Source organism: Babylonia areolata, chromosome 9 (assembly GCF_041734735.1).
Source record: "Babylonia areolata isolate BAREFJ2019XMU chromosome 9, ASM4173473v1, whole genome shotgun sequence".
Classification (NCBI taxonomy): domain Eukaryota; kingdom Metazoa; phylum Mollusca; class Gastropoda; order Neogastropoda; family Buccinidae; genus Babylonia; species Babylonia areolata.
In genome coordinates this window covers 12,151,022-12,175,598 of record NC_134884.1, presented here as the reverse complement: position 1 = coordinate 12,175,598, position 24,577 = coordinate 12,151,022, and the positions used below count along the sequence as shown (strand labels likewise).

The following is a 24,577-nucleotide window of genomic DNA, read 5'->3' as shown; positions in this document are numbered from 1 at the left end:
AATAATGTAAGGTACAGGAGTAAGTTGGTATGTCATCAACTGTTTCAGATCGAGTTGAACACCTGCTTCCTGTGCCTTCAGAAGGAGTTGAAAGGCAATGTTCCCTTGTTGTTTGTATTCCACAATCTTCTTCTTGGTAGTCTTCATGTGGACGGTTTTGTTCATCGATGCCATCGTTCTGAGGTTCAGCCGCTTGACTGGTTCAAAGAAATGGTCATCTGCCATCAGTCTCTGCGTGATGAATGCCTCCTTCGCGACTTTACTAGTTTTTTCTGCTCTCAACACATCATGCTGAATGCTGGCTGGGACAGATGCTCCAGATGACAGGGCGATGAGTTTGACCAAGGCTTCCTCACAGAAAGGGTTGATTAAACTTTTGACTGCATCCTGAGTCATGACATTGCTTTCGCTCTTCAGTATCTCAGAAGGACACAAGTCACGATGTCTACTGCCAACCTCATCACCTTCTGCTATGCCAGCCATGTTGAGAGTTGCATGAAGATACTCTGACCTCTCATGGGTTGTCCTGACCCATCTGTGGTAGGCCTCCTGGTTGGACAGCAGTCCCATGAGACCAGCGCCACCTCCGCCAGCTCCTCCTCGGCTTCTAGCGTGCTTCATGAACGTTTCTTCCATGATCTTGTCCACTGTACAGCGATTGCCAGGAATGAAGGACCTTGCCACGCTGAAAGCACCTCTCTGCAGCATCTCCTTGGCTCCAGGATGTGACAAGTCAATGTTTGCCAAGAAGACTGAGAAGAAGGTCAGGTAGTGTGCATAGTTTTGTCCATCAAAACTGAAGAAGAGGTCTGGCATTTGGGACATCGTTTGTGCGTAGAGCAGGAAGTCGTTGATTTTGACAGCCTCATGGAGCGCAAGGACGAGCCATACATGATCGATGTACGACAACCAAAATTGTGCAGTTGGTCCAAAGGCTCCTTCTCTGACTCTATCTCTGAACTGTTCATACTCTGCCATGAAACTGGTGATAGCTTCATCTTGCTGAAGCTCAGTCAACGTCTCTTTTGAGAAGAAACAAGAGGCTGTCTGGAGTTTGATTGTACTGTCTTCTGACAGCATCGGAAATGTTGTGTCTTCATCTGATTTCAAGATATCTTTCCAGCACTGAGCATTCTAAACTCTCAAGCATTGTCTTATGGAAGAACAATGCTCATTCATAATGTTTGCCTGACAGTACCCCTTGCAGAGAACCAGAAGAGATCAGGCCTGCCTCCAGAAGGATATCTCCGAACCCAGAACCATCCAGCTTTTTCCCAAGCATCTTGAGGTATGCACAGGCAAGGTGGAATGTACCGATCAGAATGATATGCTTCTTGTACTGGTCAGGTTGGTTCCAGACGATCGGGTAGGCTTTCATACAAACCCCAAAATCAAACGTAGTGATAATGTACTCTTGTCCAACCTCTCTCGTGGCCTCCTCTGCAAGTCTCAAGCACTCCTGGACTGTCTTGTACTGGTGATGGGATCATGGATCACAGGGTAGTAGTCCAATGTCGTCTTCTTTGCTGGGTTCTGCCCACACTGCGAAATGAAGCCAGCCCAAACTGGTATTTCCTGATCTGACATACTGCTGTATTTCCTGAGAAGAATCCATTGGAGGTTTGAACTTTGAACTTTCTTGAGAGCATCTTCACCTCCATCAACTGTCCAGTGCCTGATTGCAAAAGGTGGGCATTTCCGCTGGGTTATGAAGCACTCTGGTAAATCCTCTTGTGTCAAATGCAGAGATTGCTCACCGGTTCTTGGAATGGATGGCATCACGCGGTACGTTCCACCATGGTCAGTCCCTTCAACTTCTTGCAGCATAATGCCGTGTGCTGTGTGAATGGAACTCAGGCCGTGGACTACACTCAGCAGTTGGTCAAAGTTGCCAAACTCAGAGTGGTATACAGATGGTGTTGTCAGATTTAATGTGATCTGTGTGCTGAGCATGTTTGAGGCTTCTTCCAAAGCTTTCCCAATAGCACACACACACACAGACAGACACACACACACACATGTGCTCACACTTGGAAAGTGCACATAAACTTTTTTTTTTCAATAAAAAGACCAGTTTGAATTTGTTAAGAATTAAATTTGCGTCGTAGCCAAATAGGGGGTAGGGGAGATAACCCGGCGACAGAGGACAACACAACAGGCCAATGGTGATGTGGCATAGCTCAAAAGAATCACAAGAGACTGTTCTTTGAAACTGTGGTGTACTTTGTTTCTAATAAGTTGCACAGTTTTCGAGAGAGACGGTTTATTGCAAACACTTTGGCAAATTCACAGTTCGCAACGTGTGACAGACGGTGGGTACACACGTAGCTTCACTGCTGTCACCTTATTGCATATATTGTCGTTCTGATTATTGCATGTCGTGCAGAAGACATTACTGTCAACAAAAACATAAAGGAAATTCTTGTAGCTCAAATAACAAAGACACAGGTGATCACCTAACTCATAGAATGTTTTGGAGCGACGAAAAGCAGCCACGGCACCTGAGATTGGTACCCTTCAAAATTAAGCCAGAAGGGGCAGTGAGTCCCAAGATTTTTTATGATAACATGATTTTTCGTGATCTATATACTCTAAAGCACCAAAAAATACATATGAAAAATTTATTACGGGGGGGAGGGGGGGGTGAAAGGTAGACCGTTTCTTCTGACAGACTACTGTGTGTGATGGAAATGACAGTGGAGGTGAAAGGAAAAGTTAAGAAAAATTATTAGTATTAATCAGTATAGGGAGGCAAGGATGAACGGCACTCACTGCTCGCTGTTCATCCTTGCCTTCCTTTACTGATTAATACTCGTTACTTTATGAAGCTTTGCTTTTGCCTCCACTGTCATTTCCAACACACAATCCCTGGAGACCTACAGTTTGAAACGGACAACTTTTATCAAAAGTAAGTCATATTTCACAACCAACAGTTTTTATAAACTTTCTTCTTTCATAAACTTTCTCTGTTTGTAGTTTTTATAGACTCTGCAGCCATCTTTCCCTTTATCATGGTAAAGTATGCATGTGTAATTAAAGTGTTTGTGCAGACATCAAATGTAAGGTTGATATATAAAACTACCTTGGGAGGCAGACTGGCACAGCAGATGACTCTGTCTGACAGAGATACGATCAGCACAGAGCTCAAACAGTGAAGGGCCTGAAAAAAAATCATTTCAGCAGAGTTAAAAGCAAGAGTAAAAACCTTCATGGCTCATATCTGATTCCTGCTGAACAGCAACAAAACTGAAAACAGAGTGGCAGGGTGGGGGTGGTTACAAAAGCTTACGTATCTATCCAAATCATATTTTTGCTAATCAACAGAAAAGAGAGGCTGAGAACAGAACAGTTCCATAATTCCATCTTAAGCAACCCACACTGATCGTTGTTTTGTTGTTTAAAGATCCTAATGCAGATCTATTAAAGTTTAAAACTTTCCCTGTCTTCAACACAACTTTTCGTAATGATAAATGGTAATAAAAACTCCAACTTAATGTATAGGATAATCACTCCAGATAATGGACAAGGAGTCTTACTTTCGTACTTCTGTGACTTGTCAAGTATGCACATTAGGAAAGTCAGGGACTGACTGTAATATTCAAGCATGTTTGAACGTTTCCTATAATAATATAATAATGTACATTTGTATAGTGCTTACCCTGCGGCTCTAAGCACCTTTAACAATACACCTTTTATAAATAAGAAACAGGAACATATAAAAAAAAAGGAAAAAAGATTAGATACAACCCACTAACCACTTAAAAACAGTGTAACATCACTCACAACTCATACAGATTTGTCAACTCACTCCCATAGTAAAATGTTAAGATGCAAAACTCACTAAAATTACAACTCACACAGCTCTTTCACCTCACCCACATGATAAAATAGCAAGATACAAATTTGCTACAATTATTATTAAAAAGTGTAACAACACTTAAGACTTGCACACACCTCCCACCTCACCCCAAACCTCACATAAACACATCGATGCACACACATAAAGATGGTTTGGGGACAGAATGATCTATAAATTAAAATATTGTTTGAACAAGTATGTTTTAAGACTAGCCTTGAAAAATTTTATAGTGGAGCAGTGTCTGACGTTCTGTGGTAGAGATTTCCAAAACCAAGGGCCATAGTGTGTAAATGTTCGGAAACCATGGGATTTGCATCTGTAACTCGGGATTTTGAACATGCGTGCGTCACACGAAGAATACAACCCAGGGCAGGGTGGACTGTACAGTTTGTACAGAAAGGTAAGATGGTGCAGAACCGTTCAATGAACTGAAACATAAACAAGCTATTTGGTCCGCCTTTTCATAACCTTGAATGCCAACATGGCCTGGAACCCAGGCCAAAACAACGTCATACCCTTTGCTCATTACAAAAGTAAAATTTTCATAAAATTCGAGCAGTTTAGGATGTGTCAGATTCCTGCAGGTGATCACCTCCAGGGCTGACAAGGAGTTAAAAAAAAAAAAAATTTAAATAAAATTCTTATGTTTTGCATGGAGAACCTTTTTTAACACCAGAAACAGTGCAGTCAGTACCACAGTATAAACTGAGCTGTCATACAGAATGTGTTTCGTTGAGGGCTGGTCTGGAAAAGCAGGACTGAACGCAGATACAGCAACACCCTCCTCCAACTTCCAACTATCAGTGAAGATTTTCTGAAAATTGGGAAATTTGTGGCAGAGTTCAAAAAAAGAAGTTCTGTAGGCCAATGAACTGAGGCTAGATCAAACCATACTTCAGGTGTTTTAAAGGTCCACGGCAGGCTGTCAGGGAACTTAGAAAAATCTGACATGCCTCATGCTATTAATGATATATTCATTATGAATCATATCTTCACTATCTCTTTTGCCTTTCTTAACTCTTTTAATGGCTAAAGTAATTTCATCTTCAGTAATTGGCACATTTAAACTATTATCATTTTACTTGATATTGATATCATAGGTTGTTGTTGTAATGTCGCTATGCTCACTATCATCAACATACACAACAGATACACAAGAAATATGCTATATATTGAAGCTTCCATGACACACACACATGCATGCACACACCCACACACACCCACATTCCTATATTCAGCAGCTCCCACAATATCCCCAACACAGACATACACATACACACACACATATTCTTATATATCACAACTACTATGATGCACACACACCCACACATACATACACAAACATGCACACACAGAGAGTTCTCATCACACACACACACACACACATACTGTTACTGGTTTGCTGCAGGAAAGGTGGGAAAAGATCTCTGATGAAATGAACGAGGCATCTAGTGTGTTGCCCAGTCTTATGGTTTGGGGAAAGCCCAGAGAGACTGTTCCATTTTGAAGAAATCCATGCAATGTTGGTTTGGAAATGCCAACATTCATTTGAATAGCAAAGGATCATGCACTACATTTCAAGCTAGACTTATGGCGGCTCCCACTCTCTGCTAATTGATCAATGGTGTGATGGCTTTGTACCTGGTTTTTGAGGCACTCTTACTTTTCTTAGGATTTCAGATTTTCACAGTTGTAGACCACCTGTTGTTCTTACACTACCAGCAAGCCTGTCAGCTTGCTCATTTCCCTTTACACCTGCACGTCTGGGACAGTATATCCATGAAAACTTTTGAAACTGAAAGTTGTGTATAGCCTCATGCCACTCTGGGCTTCCCACTCCACTTTCAATTTTTTGTTGGAGCTTGAATGAGTCAGTCAGAATTGTGGCATGTTGATTTCCAGGCATACAAATAGATGACAGCCACTGGAAAGCATAAACCACAGCTTCAACTTCCATTGTCTGGCTGGAGGTTGTGACTTTTCACAAAAAAGCAGTCAAGAGAAGAAGAAGAAGAAAAAAGATAGAGAAAAAAAAAGGGTTCTGTATTAGATATCATGAAACTGGGAGGGGATGATTGTTAGATTGAGACTGAACCATACAAGCTAGGCTTGGAAGCAAGATTTACCAAAAGACCAAAGTGCATCTGACTACAGGTATCCAAAATTAATATTTGAAGTTATGGATTGGCTGTTGGTTTTTTTAGTGGGATAAATTCATGACTCTATTTGAGGTGATATCACTGTTTAACTCACTCGCTGCCATTGTCCGCATATGCAGACATCGTCGGAGAAAGCGTTGGATGCCAATGTCCGCATATGCGGACTAGGATTTTAAAAAGTCGTGCTGTCGGAGTGACGCGTCGGATGCGAAAATCAAAAGCAGATGTGATATCTTACGTCACCTCTGGTCAGCTTTTCATTCACACACACTGCGTGTGTGTCGTGATAAGCTCAACCGCAGTTGATAACAAAGTGTGCCCCCTGTCAGCTTTGTAAGTTGTTTGACAAGATGGCGTCACAGCGAAGTGTTCAACACGGTCAGAGAGGTGAAATGTTACTCAGCGTCGAAGATGCTTTGGAAATGATCCAAACTGAAGGCTCTGATGTCGAAGGAGATAATGTTGATTCTTCGGACAGTGAATTTGAACCAGATCCCGATGAACTAGAAATAGATTCGGCCGCTGAAGAGAGTGTTTACAATGGAGAGGAAAGTGAGGAACATGTGCCAGCAGATGAAACAGACACAGACGACGAAACCACTGAGGAAACGGATGATTTTGCAAGTGTTTTCACCAGTGATTGGACTGACAATTTTTCCTTTTTCCCTCTTGCACATCCCTTCACTGGCATACCAGGTTTGTCAGCTGACTGGCCAGTCAACACCCAGCCGGTTGAGTTTTTTTTCTTTGTTCTTTGATTTTCATTATGTAGAGACAATATTTTTTTTGTATGTGTGAATTTCAACTTTCTTCACCACCTGTTCATACTTCATTGCATGCACTAGGTCTTCAGTTCCTCAAATAGTGTAAGAATGTGATGTGGAACATGTTGGTGTACCTTTCTGATGGGTGCAAAAATGCTAAAAAAATACACAAAATATGGATACCGCGATCAACATCAAGATGGTGAGTAAATACTTTGAGTTTTTGCACACATATGGAACAACATTCCTTGCATACATATACTAAATATCAATTGTCTGGGTGTTTGTTGTTGTTTTTTTACAATTTTTTCCCAATCCTATACAAACCCTGGGTTTTCAGGGATTGGCAAGGGCAAAAACTCTTGGCATGGAGTGAGTTAAACCATGTTAATTTGATAAATCTCAATTTTTTAAGAAATTTCTTTAATGTTTGTAGTAAAGGAGACATTGCCATTGCCTCAGGCACACAGCAACGTGTTTCTGTTTTCTTCGGATCTGCACAGACCGGTATATGCTGGGCCTACAATTCATTTTTTTTAATTTTCATTCTAGTTAAATCAGTATCCACTTTAAAGTACTTAAATGCGGTAAACATGTCAATGATGTTGTCAGAGTCATTCTCAGTGTTCTGTCCAGAATTTGTATTTTTCTTTTAATTGTGAACAAGAAAAACAATGTCATGCCATCTTTGAACCCAAACAAATGTTCAAGCAAGGAAGAGCCCAATATATTTTCTGGATCCAGAGCCTCAACAAAATAAAGCATTCATGATCTGGAAATACTGCTTAATCAGGAAGACTTACAACTTATCATTGTTATCAGTGGAAAGGTTTTTTTCATTATGTTTATTCCAAATTTCTAATTGACAGACAAAGAATTTCCACAGAAATAAAAAATTTTAAAGTTTATCTTGGACACACACACACACACAGATACATGGACACAGACAACTGAACACCGGGTTATTACACAGACTCACTTTTGTTAACACAGGTGGGTCAAAACAGAAAGCATCTGGGTTTCCAGATTGGAAATTTGAGCAATACACCCAAAGATACATCCGTGAAGTGGATGATACTTAACTGCGTAATCCCAGTCTTCCCATTTAAGCCTTTCACTTTCGCCTGTGGATTAGGGGAGGGTAACTGCATAATCAGGTGTCCAGCCACTCGTTTGCATATGCTCACTTCCCTTGCAATGAACGACTGCCTTGATGAGTGTTCAAAGCAATTTCTCTGGATGATTTTGCTTGGTTTTGATTCTTTTTTTTTTTTTTTTTGCATTTTATAAAGCGAAAAGCTGTTGAGCTTGTCAACATGGCTGCCAGAACATACAGTGCAGAAGAGGTGGCTAAAATTCTGTTTGATTTTCTGTGCAAGGTCGACAACAGCAACTACAAAAATGTGATAGAAAACGAAAGTAACGTTGCTGTTGATCAACTGACATGATTCTGGTTCTCCTGATGATGATTGCATGCTACAAGGTACATCAACAGGAAGGGGGCGGGGTCGTGTTAGAAGTGGGTAAAGAAAAACCAATATTTTAGCTTGAAACTTTCATTTTGGGGTTTATTTCTACTAGGAAACCCTACAGATGAAATCTTCAAGCCAAAATATTGTTTACATTGAGTTTTTGTCTCGTAGTATTGTGTGATAGTGTTTGTGGGAGTTTGGGTGGGATGGTGTGTGTGGATGTATGTGAGTGGTTATGTGTAGTGTTTATGTTTAAGACAACATGATAGTGCAGGAAACAAAATAACTGCACTTGGATGTTGTGCCTAATACATTTGCTAATATTTTAGCACAATTTCCACCCATAAAGTAAACAAAACTGAATTTTCTTTCTTTTTCTTTCTCAAAATATTCTGTGTATTTTTTCTAAAAATCTGAGTTATCTTCCCATGACTGGGAGTTATCTTATCTTGTCAACACTGAAGTTATGATGATTATATTCTCCATTCATTTTCCTTCAAGAAAACATATACTTTTACATATTTTTTAACATAATTTTTATTTTTGTGATTTTTTTAGAGGTTGGTGACTATTTTGCAAAAATCACAAATAGTTCCGGAAGTGAGCACATGACTCTGGTCAGGAACAGGCTGAAGGCCAAACACCCCACACCCCTGGGAACTGAACCCATGTCATCCCAGTCTTCAGTCTGTAACACTAAACACTTCACCACAGTGGCTGGTTTGACCAAAAGACATGACAGATAATATTTTGAGAATAGGACTGTCTGATGATGAATGTAGTTGACGTGTTAGAATGTAAGCAGTGTGGAGATCAGAAAGGTAGGTGAAGAACCAGAAAAAGCATAAACGCTATGTGTGGAGAATTCATATTCAACCCTGGACTGTAATGGCAACAAGTAGAGTCATTTCAGAAAAAGTGGAATATGGTCACTCTTGGGGTGTTTCAATATAGTTTATGAATAATGTACCATGGAGAACCATCAAGCAGAGAATTACAATAATCCAGTTTTGAGAAGACAAAAGCACAAAAGAAGATCATGGACTTGCCATGTAAGCAAATCATGTGGATAAAAACTGAGCACAGCGCCAGTCATAGAAGCAATCCAGACAGTCCCCTCACATCACCCACTGCTCCAACTGAACTTAACTATCACAACTTGATCATCACACAAACTGACATGTAAGTTAGTAAAAATACATAAGTACAGCAGCTGTTACTCTTTTTGTAGACAAAGGCACACAACTTCATGCCATTGCAGTTAAGTGTTTCCTATCAGCTTGTACTTGCATGGAGATAAAAGGTGCAGAGAAATAGACATGGAAACTTCCTTAAAAATGGATATATATATCTGACGTACAATACAATTTCGTGGGGTTTTTTTCTCTGCACAATAATTCATTTTTAAGTAAGCTCATGGGAAATGCTAAGCAGCAATGCCTTGAAGCTGTATGCTTTTTTTTTTTTTTTTTTGACTATTAGAGCAAAAATCAGATATTGTAATAGTCTGTTGTTTAACAATGAAAATTGTTTTAAAAAAGCAATACTCACATCCTCACAAACGTTTGTCGGGATTTTGTGTAAAAGACCAACTACAATTTGCCTACAGGTGCAAGAGGAATTTAAATCTTGTTATATTAGTCTTAAGTAATATACATACACATAATAGAGAAGCAATTACCTTTATTCATGCACTCTTACTGAAACATTCTTCTGTGTTTAACATTTTAAATGACCAGAGTATTTAACTTGGGAAGGTGACAGCTCTGTCCCAAGAACCATAAACTACTGATCACCGAGCAAAATTAATATGTAGAATGTCCACAACTGGTAAGCACAACACACATTCTGACTCAGTCAAATAACTCTCTTGAAAATGTGTAATGAACAGAAAATGGTAAACTATATGGATGTCCATTCAAAGTTAAAGCATTTTGAGTTTTAATGTATATAATGGTAACGCAGAAGAGAAACTGACGGAAAACAGAAAGGACCAGGCCAAGGAAATATTTGGGCTTTACCAGTGGCACTAATAATCACACAGATGAACTGTGTCCTTTTCTTCCATTGGTCAATCAAATGTTCTCTGTTGTACTGTCACACTGTAAGCCAGTCCCAGTGACCTCAGGGAACATCATTTGAGAATTTCAGGGAGAAAATGTATCTTTAAACAGTTTCACTGGAGCTAGTCCAAAGGCATGGCTGCGTTACATTTAGTCAGGTAAGTGAAAAGAAAAGATAGTGTTGTATAAAGAGAATACAGTGGATTAAAATCAAAATTAGCCATTGCTTGTACATCACGTCATAATTTTGTCAAAAATCTGTACATCCTTCCCAATCCAGCCAATACAAAAAAGCAACTGCTTCAAAACATTGAAGAAAGATCTATCTTGTTGGTACATTTCCTAGTAATGTCACTCAGTCATTTAAACATGAAGGAAACAAATACACAAAAACCAACTTCTCATCACTCATCCCCACCTTCTGAAGAAAAAGAAACAACATAAGAACAGTACCTCTGCATCCTGGAGACACTGAAGGAATTGCTTTCTTGTCTCTGAATTGCAGCTCAGATTTCTGGAAATGATAGTGCATTCAGCAGCTTTTTAAACAACTTAAATGGAAATATTGTTTTGTATTGTAATAGTGAGTGGGGGGAATGAGGCAAAACTCCCCGATTCAATTGTTGGAAGGATGACAGAAAGAAAGAAATGAAAAATAAAGACAACCATGTATGAAATACCAGTTATACATTTCACAGTCATCTCGAGTCATTTTTTCTTACACCTTGTTTCACTTTAAAAATTATGATATTGAAAAATAAAGATAGTACTTTATTATTTCTGAAAACTTAATGAGTGATGTGATTGGTTTTGACACTTAATGAGTGATGTGATTGGTTTTGACACTTAATGAGTGATGTGATTGGTTCTGACACTGGAATGAGTGATGTGATTGGTTCTGACACTGGAATGAGTTACAGATTTGACCACTCAGTTGTGGAATTAAATTTGAAGAGACACAAACCATTCTGTACATTTAAAAACTCTCTGCTGAGAGACCAAAAGTTTATTGATGTGATTAAAACTGTTATATATGACTTGAAAAGAGAATATGCTATTCCTGTTTACAATTTTGATTACCTTGACCTTTTGTCAGAGCAGCACCTTCAGTTTACTGTTTCTAATCAGCTGGGTTGTTTGTTTTTTTTAATGTTGTTGCTAAAAATAAGAGAGAAAACTATTTCATACTCAATACACAAGAAAAAAAATGAAGTTGCAAAGGAAAGAAATTTGGAAGAAAAATCCAGGTTTTGTCTGTAAATGTAACGGAAAATAACCTTGAAGAATTAGAAGACTTAAAAGCACAGTTCCAAGATTTGAGATAGAAAAAGGTACGTAGCATGGTAATGAGGTCAATGATAAAACGGTTACAATACGGAGGAAAACCAACAAAACACTTTTGTAATCTACAGAACCACAATTTTGTGGATAAAAAAATGATTTTTCTTGAATGTTCCCATGGCACTGTTCTTTATGAACAAGCCGAGGTCCTTCATGAAGTACAGAATCTTTATGAAAATCTGTATGATAATCGCAATGTTGTTGATGTTGAACTTGTTGCTTTATTACCTGAGGCAACAAAATCAGATGAAGATGAAAAGAATTCTTTAGAAGGACCAATAACCTATGCTGAGGCACATGAAGCATTGAAAATGATGAAAAATAACAAAAGTCTGGGATCAGATGGGTTTACAGTTGAATTCTTTAAATTTTTCTTTGGGGATTTTGTAAAATCATAAAACAAAGGTTTTCTAAATCAGCAATTATCTGTAACTCAAGGACAAGGTGTACTTATTTGCATGCCTAAAGAGGAGAACTCCAAACAATATCTGAAAAACTGGTGACCTATTTCTTTATTAAACACAAAATATAAAATTGCCTCAGCATCGATTGCTGGTCAAATAAAGTCTGTTGTGCCTAGGTTGATCTATGAAGATCAGAAAGGCATCATGAAGGGTTGCTATATTGGGGACTCTCTTAAGTTTAAGAAAAACTTGATGGCTCACTCTCTGAGAACATTATTGACTTTTAATCTTGACTGAACCAATGCATGTCATTGCTGGAACAGTTATTCTCTTATATGACCACAAGTGTTGTGATTGTTATAAACTCAAAAGCCATTTTAATTTTCTTTTAAAGGAATAATCAGACAATAAGCATGATATTTCCAGGTGAATTTGTTTGTTTTCTTTCTCGGTGTCATTCTGTGGAGGTAAAAATATACTTGTTTTAATGTATAAAAATTACCATCTTCACTTTGAAATGTCTGAATAGTTATATAAGTTATATAAGTTCAAAATAATTGGGAAAAAAGCCCAGATTTAGAATCAACATTTATTTTCCTTCACAAAAAACATTTACCTTCATTCAGAATCTCCTAAAATTTTTGTGCTTGAATTTTTGTTCAAAAATTATTACCACTGAATCCTCAAAATTCCCTAAAAAGAGAGTTTTTTTCTCTCTCCATAATTCTCTGTTACTGAACTGATTAATCACTTCAAGGAATAAAGGTGTTCAGTTCTTCCTCATGTATGGTAGAAAATTCTCTTCATAGCATAAGTGCACACCGTCTTGTAAGCCAGGAAATGCCTTGGTTTCAGAAATGATAACTGTAATTTACCTGTTTATCTTTGAAGAGTACAAGGATGCAGCCAGATGAAATGGCTCTGTGTCAGAAAGGGGGAGAGACTGTCTTCCTTCTGCACTGAGTCTGCAAAAGATATTCACAAGTATGTTTCTCTTTATGTTCGTATCATATATATATATATATATATATATATATATATATATATATATATATATATATATATACACACATACACACACACACACACACATATATATATATATGAGTGGAGTTGTTGTTTTTTTGTCAAGAATCTCATCTTTAACATAACCATATCTTCTTCACTAAATTAATGTGAAATGGCATAAATTATTTGGGCATTGTGATTATGTGACTGGTTTTAACTATGGAGATTCGTTTTAAATATTTGTGCTTGGTTTTAAGTATCCTGTGTATGTTGTTCTGATGTTGTCTGGGGAGAGGGGGAGGGTGGAGGTGAGACTGATTTTAAATATTTGTGATTTCAGATGTCTTGTGAAGTACGTAATCAGTTTTAAGTAAAATGTGATTGGTTTTTAAGATCATGATATGGTTTTAATCATTGTAGTATTAGTATTCAGTTTTGTGATATGAAATGTGCATTATTTTGGTACTGTGATGTATTGATATGAATGAAGAGTGTTATATGATGGTGTCTGTACATATCATAGTGTTTGGTTGGATGTCTGGTACTGTTATAAGTTTTTCATTTTAGCATTCAAATACATGTTTTAGTTGTCCAAGTTGTTGGTCTTTACATTGTACAGCACAACTGAGCACTTTTTACATGGAAAGGCGCTCTATACACTGATTATTATTCTCATTATTGTTATCATGGACTCCATAGACAGTAGTAAGTACTTACATTTTTAAAATGCAGAGGCAAAAGTAAAAATACGGGAAAAAGCTAAAAATTCTGTTTGAAAGCCACACCATTTTTTTTTTTTTTTTTTTTAACCAGCTGGACAAGGATGGTGGATTACAACATGTTTTGTGACTGGGACACTGCTGGGTTCTGCTTTACTCAAGTAAAATATACAATGAAAATTATTTTAAGCAATGCCTTTTTCATTGCAAACCAAACTCTGCATGGGGGGGAAGAGAGTAGACCCTGCTAAGAAACAGACAAATCAATAGAGAACTACTGTCAAGCTTACGCTCTACATATTTTTCATGGATTAGTATTCACCAGATTTCCAGTAAATGCCAGAAAGCCTTTCACTATCTTGCAGAAAAGAATATATATTGTAATTGGAAGTCAACTACTGTTCATCCGTATTGTTTAATTGGGATGCAGTCAAAATGAAAACTTTAAAGCCCATTTTCTCAAAATGCAATTTTCGCCATTTATGTTCCCCATTTCCCAAATATCTAAAAAAAACTATTCATCAGATTGAGCTCAAATTTTCAGTATGTGTTTATTACACATTTTGCTACATTTTTGTTGGGAGCTTTTGGTAATTTAGGCCTTATAAATGAATTTTATTTTTCCAGTTTTTCACATAATTTAGAAGACCAAAACAACATTGACTTTTTTCAATGACTTTTTTCCTACCAACACATTGTTCCCTGTTAATCTAACAGTGTTTCTGTGAAATTTTATACAAATATCATGTTTAGTTCTTATGTTATCAGGGAAACCCTGATGGAACCGTTTTTCCGTACACACTACTTTTCACAAAATTCAAACCCTATTTACAATGTGAAGATATGACAAAATCTTAAGCTGATTTCAGATATGGAAACAGTCAAACTTAAACTAAATACAGACCAAATTTGAAACAGATTGGTTGAAATTTAGTGGGTAAACCAAGATAACAAAAATTGGTAATTTTAGGCATTTTCGGGTGGTAGAACCATGCCTTAATGCTTGCTATGAAATTAAAAGCACGCATCTCCAACTATTCACTGACCTTTATTCTAAATTGTGTGGTGTTTGATATGAAACTGAAAGTACAGTACCTGATCCATGTGACTGGGATGATGTTTGCCAATAAACTGAAAATGTATATCCACATGTAACAAACTGTGTTGGTTTTGTAAGAAAACTAAAAGCATATGGCATTGTGTAGCAATTGCAATACAAATGGAAGCACAGACTGTGGCCTAAATTGCATACTACTTACAATGACACCAAAAGCACAGTACCTGTACCATGTGTCCTGAAAAGGGTAATGTTTCTGATAAAATTTAACAGTATCTATACTATATGTCCTGAAATGTGTAATGTTTCCTACAAACCTGGAAGCACATTACCAATACCCTACATCCAGAATTATGTTGTTTCTTTCAACTGAAAGCACAGTACCTGTCCCACATATCCAGAACACAAGACAACTTGTCCCAGGGGGCATAAGTGGGCAGTGCAGGGAGAAGAGTACAAAGACTCTGCCAATGTACCTGAAACAATCGTTCGACAGGCCCATGCTTACAGTCATTAAAAAATCTTTAATGTAAGTTGATACATCCTGCTGAGTACATGGACAACAGAAATGGTGAAATCTTTTTATTTCATCTATCAATTTTAGATTTAATAGGAACTCTCCATCCCACCTTAACATTTTTTTTTCATCTAATTTGGCAAGTGTTTAATTCTTTTTCTTTGCTACAACGAATACTGCTACTACCGCTAAGCCTGCTTACATCGAGGTTTGATCCCTTAATCTCTGGAACCTAACATTTATTTAAGAGCCAGCACTTCTTTAAAAAAAAAAAAAATCAGTGATTTACAATGTCTTGGTACTGCACTTCTGAAGGGTAGACACGGTAGTCTACAAATGACCCTGAGGGTAATTTTTCATGATTTTCTGTTCTTGGCATATTTCGCTCCAAAAACATGTTTTCTTCATTCCCTAAAAATATCAAACACCAAAAATATCGTAAAGTGGTCGTAAAAAGCCTTTGAAATATGTGTGTCGTTTGATAGTTTCGCTATTCTGACGCTAAAATGCTCAAAATGGGCCATGTTTGGACCTTGACAACGCATCAAAACCAACAGCGAACAGGGTAATGTAATGCATGAAATGAAAGAGCAAACTTCCCGGAATCTAACGAAGATTCTGCCGATCTTTCACGGAAATTACCAAAAGAGAATTTCCCGTTCTTGAGACGACACTAATTTTACTATTGTTTCCATATATGGGCTTGCGTACTATGTTCATTCATGAACAGCTCCGCTCGAAGTGTGCCGACCAACCAGAGCGCTCGAGTCAAGCTTGTATCATCCCACAATGCTTTGCGACGGCCACTTCCGAGTGTAAACAACACGACGCTATCAGTTATTTTGCGACTCATGATTTTTGCAAAATGCCTCGAAAATCCAAACGTCAAAGGCAATGTTTGGGTGCGTCAATGTCCAGATGGAGGAGAGAGGACGAATCAGAGGAGGAACTGACTGAACAATCAGCCGAACCTTCAACTTCAGGTGCAGCACGTCGAAAGATCGAGATGATGCGACCAACTCGAAATCACGAGGGTCAGGGCAAGAAGCAAGTGTGGATTCTGGCACATTCACTGCAACTTTCTCGACTTGTTGGTGACTTGCTTTGCCCAGAGTGTCACAACTCAGGACTGTCAGTGTCAGTTAGCGAGACCGAACGTGCTGGCTACGCTTCGAAGCTAGTTTTGAAGTGTGAGGAGTGTGGCTACCAGAAGGCAGAGATGTCCTCACCGCGTCTTCAAGTTGACGACAAACAAAACGTGGCGTTCGAGATCAATCGCCAAATGACTGTCCTGAGCCATGAGATGGGAGGAAGCCATGCTGTCCTACAAGCCTTCAGCACAGTGACTGGTGTTCCAGGCATGCATCTGAAGACTTTCCAGAACCACGACAAGAAAGTAACCGGTGAGTGGATTGTATACAATGTTTTTATTCTTCTCTCATTTGGAATGTCAGAGAATGAAATGGGGAGGGGGGTATGTATACAGTGTGTATACATGTGTGAGCATGCATGTGTGTGTGTGTGTGTGTGTGTGTGTGTGTGGGTAAGTGTGTGTGTGTGTGTGTGTGTGTGTGTGAGTGTGTGTGCTGGTATGTGTGTGTTTGCATTCATCATTACATGCTTTGTGTGTGTGTGTGTGTGTGTGTGTGAGGTGGGTGTGTATTTTTTACATGTATGTGTGTGTGTGCATGTATGTGTGTTTGTGGGCACTGATGTGTGTAAAAAATTATCTTTGCTGTGCTTCAAATTTTATTGTATTGTTAATGTTTGCTGTCCACAGATGCTGAAATCAGTTCTGGAGCAGACTGTCTGCTGCGTTCAGCCGCTGCCATCAGGAATGCCTATGCCGAGACTGATGCAGACCTGAGGGAGGCACTGGACAGGGGAGAGGAACCCATCATTAACATCAGTGTCTCATTTGATGGGACCTGGCAGAAGAGAGCGTTCACTTCTCTGTTTGGAGTCGGCGTCTGCATCGACATCCTGACCGGCTTGGTAGTGGACTTCAGTGTGCTGTCCAAGTACTGCCATGCATGCAAGCTGAAGGAGGCACAACAGGACCTGTCTGCTGAAGTCATGGCTGCATGGAAGGAAGGACATGCTGCGGACTGCTGCCAGAACCACTTCCAGTCCAGCAAGAGCATGGAAAGTGAGGCTGCAAAGATCATGCGGAAGGAGTACGCCACCCTACGACGTCTCAACAACCGAGAGGAGGAGGCCAGGGATCCAGATGCCTACCAAGCAGGAGGACACTAGCTTGTAAGTACCCCCTTCCACTGTGCTCTCCAAAACTGCTCTCATATAAGGAGTATGGGAAAGCCAGACCACTGGAATGTGTCTGCCAATCTGTGTAAACCATTTCACGTTCTTTGTGAATTTGTCATCAGCTGTGAGCTGTGAACTGGATTATTACTGGCCACAAAACACTTCAATTTCAACTTCTTCTCTTACCTGGTGGCTGCTGTGCTGTGGATTAACATGCTGGGTGAGTACGTTGTACTCTTTTACCACTTGTGCTAAACAACACTCAACCAGTAAAGTTTCTGTTCTTCTTTCTCCGTTTTCTGGGTTTTCTGTTTTTCGCACTCTACGCACATTTCAAATGGCTAAAACTTCCACAAAAATAAACACAGAGCCTTAAAATTTGGCATGGTGCTTCTTTAAAGTATGGTGCTTAAAAGTATGCATTGCTTTTTTGAAACAAAATGTATAGTTATGTTTTATTTGAATTTTATTTAGAACAATCGGTGCAATATAACTGCGTTGACCAAAAAAAATTCTCAAAAATATAAATTTGTCATTACATCAAAAAGCTATCCGTACTTTTATAGATATTAACATTCCTAAACTAGATCAAAAAACAGATTTTGGCTAAGTGCAAATGAAAAAAAGCCTTAGGCTTTTAAAAATTTTTGTTTGGCAGCCATCTTGGATTGTTTCCATGGCAACCGGAGGTCCAAACGCCAAAAAAAGAATAGTTTTGAACTTCCCAGTAAATATACTTTCAAAGTGTAATACATTTTAAATTAAGGCAACAAACACCTCTGATATGAACTTTACTGTAGTGTCTGGCCTGAAACCAAGCAGTGGATCCTCTCAGAACTGGATTCCAGTCCAGATGTTACACTGAATTCCAGCTGTTACAACTGGCCACATAGTATGCCAAAGTTCAGCTTTATTAGCTGATAAAAGCGAGTGTGTTTCCTGACCTGAAAAGTGGGATAAAACAATACAAGACAATACCACACACTATCTCTTGTACAGTGGGCATGTAACTATGGCTCACACGACAGGATCACAATGGCTACAACACACAGATAAACCAACTATGGTTCATAAAACGCTGTTAGTCCAGTACTGACCAGTGATGACAAAATGATCAGTGGGTGGTTTTCAAACATTTCCATCGCCTTTCTCTCACTGCAGTCTCTTGCACCAGCTATATATCCCTGCAGAAATAAAAGACAAACACCTCCAATTCAAAAACAAGAGACGTAAGGCCTTCATGACTCACATGTGATACCCAATAAATCAAACACAGGAATAAACAAACAGAAAAAACAACAACCAAAAAACAGGACACTGTAAAGCATATCATTTTGCAACAGGACATCTTTAATCACACACTGTTCTGACTTTGACCTTTGACATGTAATACTATTGAAAGCATTTGTTTTCACTGCAGCCATTCACTACAGCAAGTGAAAAGTTCCATCATAGTTCTACATCTTCCCCATCATGCAAACTGTGACTGCTTTGTTCTCACCATGACCTTTCACTGTGCCTTGTTTGTAAAGATTGTATGGAAGACCTTTTCTCTTTTGTACGAACAAGCATCCTTGACCTTTGATCTCTCACCTTGCTCATCACATCAGGTGACTGGATACAGTAAGCAAACCTAATTGTGATCAGCATGTAATTGTGAACGGTTCATGTACCACACCACTTCAAAGTTTCATGACTTGACATCTACTTTCACCTTGTTCTGATACCTTTATATACATGCTTGTAAATTTTCTGAGAACCAGTCAAACTTCAATTATTTCCAGCTATTTCTTTTCTTACTGCACCACTGTTGACCAAGTTCACCAATGTGTTCTCACAATCCTAAAATCAAGGGAAGCAAGCAAGACTCATTTCCTTGCAGTATGACTTGAACTTTGACACAGTTTAAGAAATCTGATTTGACTGGACATTTTGAATGAATTATGCATTACCAGTGTTTGAAGAATTTATGAAAGAATGTTGGTGACAGATCAGAGAGTCAATTTTGACAGGAATCTGTATAATGGTGTCATTGGCAATTAGACCATTGGGTATTTTCATGTGATTTTATTTGCGAATGATTCTGCACAAATGGTGAGTGTTTTTAAAAGTGTGTGTGTGTGTGTTCAGGCTTTTTCCCCAATTATTTGGAATCTAGATAACTATTCAGCCATTTCAAAGTGAAGATAATAAATTTTATTATCAAAAATCTAAATAGTATATTTCTACCTCCATAGAATAAAACAAACAAAATACAATTGGAAACAGCATGTTCTGATTATAACTGTAAAATAGCATAAAAATGCCCTGTTTTGTTTATCATGTACCCTTCCCCTCTGACTAAGTTAATCCAGTCACTAGGTCGCATATAAAATGTTTGCTAATGACACACAGCTACTACAATCTGCTGCTCCTGCTGACTATCCTTTACAGGCTTGTTTTTCTGACGTTGTAAATTGGATGTCTGATTCAAACCTTTCAAAGAAAAAACATGTAAACAATCTCTGCAAGGCTGCATCCTTACAAATTCGAAAGATCAGTTTACACGTAAAAGCCATCTTGTATACATACGAGTAAACGTGGGAGTTGCAGCCCACAGAAGAAGATGAAGAAGAAGCAGAAGAAGAAGAATCTGTTCCAGCCAACATCTCCATACTACTCAAGCAACAAAAACTCTGGTGTGCTCTTTTGTCTTGTCCATACTTGATTCTTGTAACTCACTCTTCACTGGTTGTCCTCAATACTTATTACAAAAACCCCAGAAAGTTCAAAACACAGCAGCTAGGTTAATCTTAGGACCAGGAAGACTGACACCATCACCTATCTTCTACATTCTCTTCACTTGTTACAAATATCCACCCGCATTCAGTACAAAGTCCCAACTCTTACCTTCAACTCCATTTTGGGTGCTGCGCTACAGTATCTAACAGAAGTCATTCAAACCTACACAACCCCACGACAACTCAGATCATTTTCCAATTCAGGCAGTTACTTGCTCCCTGTGTCAAAACCCAATCCTTTGGTGATTCTTCCTTTTCTCGTTCAGTTCCATCTGTCTGAAACAGTTCACCTCACGATCTTCGCCACTCTCCCTCATTTCAATCTTTTGAAACTGGTATGAAAACACCATCTTTTTTGAAAACGCCAAAGAATAGACCTTCCACACCTTTCCAATGACATTCAGTTATAAGCCATGCAAACTGTGTGTGTGTGTGTGTGTGTGTGTGTGTGTGTGTGTGCGTGCGCGCAGTGTGTGTGTATATGTGATTAACTCCTTCATACTGCCAGTTAGCTCCCTTGACTTTCCCCACAGATGACCCATTTGTATGGGTAAGAAATAAAATCACCAAAAACACAAATGTTAGAATTTGTAAACTGAAAACTTCCAAACTGATCAGTAACAGATTCAGCTGGGGACAAAATACAAAACTTCCTCCCTTCATATGCTATCATACAGTGAGATGATGAAAATATTCTTTTTTTTCTTCAAAATTTGCATTCACTGATGACTTGTAAATGAACCCAGGAAAGCACACAGAGTATCAAACAGATTAAATTCAGAACATTATATAGTAACGACAGGGCCCCTTTGTCTTATGGTTCAGACGCCATTGCTGACACGCACTGTTCTTCCTCTTCGTTCGTGGGCTGCAACTCCCATGTTCACTCATATGAACATGAGTGGGCCTTTATGTGTATAACAGTTTTTACCCCGCCAGTCATACTCCATTTTCCAGGCTGTGCATGCTGGGTATGTTCTTGTTTCCATAACCCACCGAATGCTGACACAAATTACAGGATCTTTAACGTGTGTATTTGATCTTCTGCTTGCGTATACACACGAAGGGGGTTCAGGCACAAGCAGGTCTGTACATATGTTGACCTGTGAGATCAGAAAAATCTTCACCCTTTACCCACCAGGCACCATCACCAAGATTCAAACTCGGGACCCTCAGGCTGAAAGTCTAATGCTTTAACCACTCGGCTATTGCGCCCATCACGCACTGTTCACATGAACCGGTCACCACGAAAATAATTATCCTGCTCATGAGCACAGTCTCAACCCACTTCCCTTTCAGTTCCTATTCCTACTTCGCTCCCATTCGGCATTGGCTGATTGCAAAATCAAGTTTTCTGACTGTGTCCATGACCTTGGCATACTTCTTAACAGCGATCTTTCCCTGACACAGCATGTTGCAAAAAACGTGCCAACTTGTCTATCTCGAACTCAAACATATCTCTTCAAATTGTTCACTTCTTACAAAAGAAGTAACCAAGACTATAGTCTTCTTACATCCTACTACTGTAACTGTTCTTATTGGTTGTCCTCAATCTGTCATTCAGCTTCTTCAGTGCATCCAGAACTCTGCAGCTAGGCTCATTTATAAATCATCTAGAAATCAACATTGAACTCCTCTACTTTATAAGTTGCACTGGCTTCCAACTGAACAGAGAATAAAACTCATGTCTCTGCTTCAAAGTTATCTGAAGCTCTGCTCCTCAGTATCTATCTAAACATTTCCAAAATATACCTTCCTTCCAGGACCCTTCGATCCTCTGCTGACACCAGGCTTTATCAGCTTCCTAATTTTACATGCAAACTGCATGGCCAACAAGCCTTTTCTTTCTCAACACCTAAGCTCTGGTACTCTCTATCATACTCTCTCTGACACATTCAGTCCCTAGAGTCAAGTCAGGCCTGGAAACCCATAACTATGATTTAGGCCTATCCCTCCCTACCATTTAAGAACATGCTTTTTCCATCTAAACTGATTACTTGATTGTTATGTGTGTGTATGAGGATGGAGAGAGGGAGTGTGGGTGCAGCTGCCTTGTTATTATCATGATGATCACAGCTCTTGTAGACAAGTAAGTGAATAATTGTCCTATCAATGGCATAACGTGGGTTCAGTCAAGATAAAAAGTTGATCATGTTCTTAGAAAGTGAGCTGTCAAGCTTTTCTTACGCCAAAGGGCATCTCTGTTTAGAGGAGAGAGTGCTTTGATGATATTCCCATCCTCCTGGTTGTAACTGATCTGACAACATGTTTGCTGTGCATCCAGTTTGTCTCCTCAAAAAGAAATCAGTCAACTGATCAGTCACAAAAAGCATGAAAAAGTAAAAAGCATGTGATTCCCGTCTATCGTCTATCAACCCTGGGTTTCAAGAAAATCATGGATTATTGGTAGTTGCCATTCCCGGCAGTTGATCACTGTGAAAAGGCAGATAACTGACAGGTAGGTGCCACATCCCCTTACCCACCTTCTGTCTGGCCTTTGACCTATTGTTTTACACCACTTCTCTCTCTCTCCTTCCCCTCTTCTCGAATTATGTGAAAGTACTGCACCTTGACTGTCAATCATTGTCACTCGCTCAGAAATGATGTCTGATTGAACTGATGGACTGAAGAAAGTGTCCAATACTCTTGTCAGTTTCAGCACTGTCGTTGTCATCACCTTCGACAAACAAAATCATAAGACAAGACAGATCCATCTCTCATCATTATACTCATACATAATCATCAGCACGGCTTGCAAAGTTGTGTAAATCTGCTGACTGGAACCACTGTCTTCACTTTATTAAGTGTCTGATGCCTTTATGGCATGTGAGGTAAACCCTCTTTCCACGCATGATCCAAGTGGTCCAGCTGGCAAATCATCATTGAGATGAAAGGGGTCTTCCACCTGACAAATGCTCACTTAAAATGGTATGCTTACAAGGGATGGTCATTAAAGATTTCTCCTGACCCACTTCCCACGAACTGAGAGGAACAAAACTTGGCACAGTTAGTTTTTCTCTAAATAGGTACCACCAAGGGTGACACACTATTCCCATCGCTGTATGCAGCTGTGAAGACCTTGCCTGTAGAAGTCTGTAGTTTGTGCCAGAAACCACGACTTGACCATCGTTTGGGAAGTGCTTGCCCTTCAAAAATGACTTTCTAAGCCTTGAATAATATTTCAACCTTCAGACTGCCATGTAAGCTGTTCTCTAACAACAGATAATTCACTCCATTGCCACTGCCATGAAAGCTTTACCCAAACGGTGGCTGAATATCTCCATTTTGTGAAAGCTTTTACACTGTTTTGAAATTATCATATCGGTAGTCTTAGCTTTGCTAAGGTTCCCTTGACTCTTATAACAACATGGAAATGGCCAAGGTCACCCAGGATTGTTCTTTTAAATGATTTTACTGGTAGACTGGAAGCATGTCAACAACTCATTATCTATGTGGGAAAGCAAACTGGTGATGCTTTATCCAAACCCAGTAAGAGCAAAACTAAATGCCAATGACATAGGACTGCTGTATGAAAATTTGAATGAATGCTTGAAGAAGATGAAGATAAACTGCAATCTGGCGATTCTTTGGACGAGGGAGGTGAGAGAACAGGACAGAGTTTGGCTAGCTAGCAGACAGCAATTAGTGAATTGAGAATGGAACAAACTGTCACACTGTGTGACAAACAGGTCTGCAAGAGGTAATAAGGGTGGGGGAATGTATCAGATTAACTCACTCGCTGCCATTGTCCACATATGCGGATGTCGTCGGACAAAGCGTTGGATGCCAATGTCCGCATATGCGGATTTGGATTTTAAAAAGTCACGCTGTTGGGGTGACGTGTCGGATACGAAACTCAAAAGCAGAACTGATTCTTGAGTTATCTCCGGCCAACTTTTCATTCACACACACTGCATGTGGGTAATGACACGCTCGATAGCAGACGACAACGAAGCATACCCTCGGTCAACTCTGCAAGTTGTTTGACAAGATGGCATCGCGTCGAAGTGTTCAACATGGTAGGAGAGGTCAAACACAACACAGCGTTGAAGCTACTTTGGAAATGATCCAGACTGAAGGCTCCGATGTTGAAGGAGATAATGTTGATTCGTCAGACAGTGATTTTGAACCATATCCCGATGAACTAGAAATAGATTCGGCCGCTGAAG

General features: G+C 39.2%; 1 protein-coding gene across 1 annotated transcript in view; it reads right to left on the bottom strand.

The window, feature by feature from the left end:
* Nucleotides 1-24,577, bottom strand: part of LOC143286059 (Fanconi anemia group A protein-like) — a 108,555-nt gene that overhangs the window by 12,213 nt on the left and 71,765 nt on the right. Inside the window, exons 14-18 of the mRNA XM_076593604.1 lie at nucleotides 18,726-18,812; nucleotides 15,231-15,322; nucleotides 12,938-13,027; nucleotides 10,771-10,831; nucleotides 3,083-3,160 (exon numbers count right to left, since the gene is read on the bottom strand). Coding sequence (XP_076449719.1) covers nucleotides 3,083-3,160; nucleotides 10,771-10,831; nucleotides 12,938-13,027; nucleotides 15,231-15,322; nucleotides 18,726-18,812 — 408 coding nt within the window. The remainder of the gene's footprint in view (nucleotides 1-3,082; nucleotides 3,161-10,770; nucleotides 10,832-12,937; nucleotides 13,028-15,230; nucleotides 15,323-18,725; nucleotides 18,813-24,577) is intronic.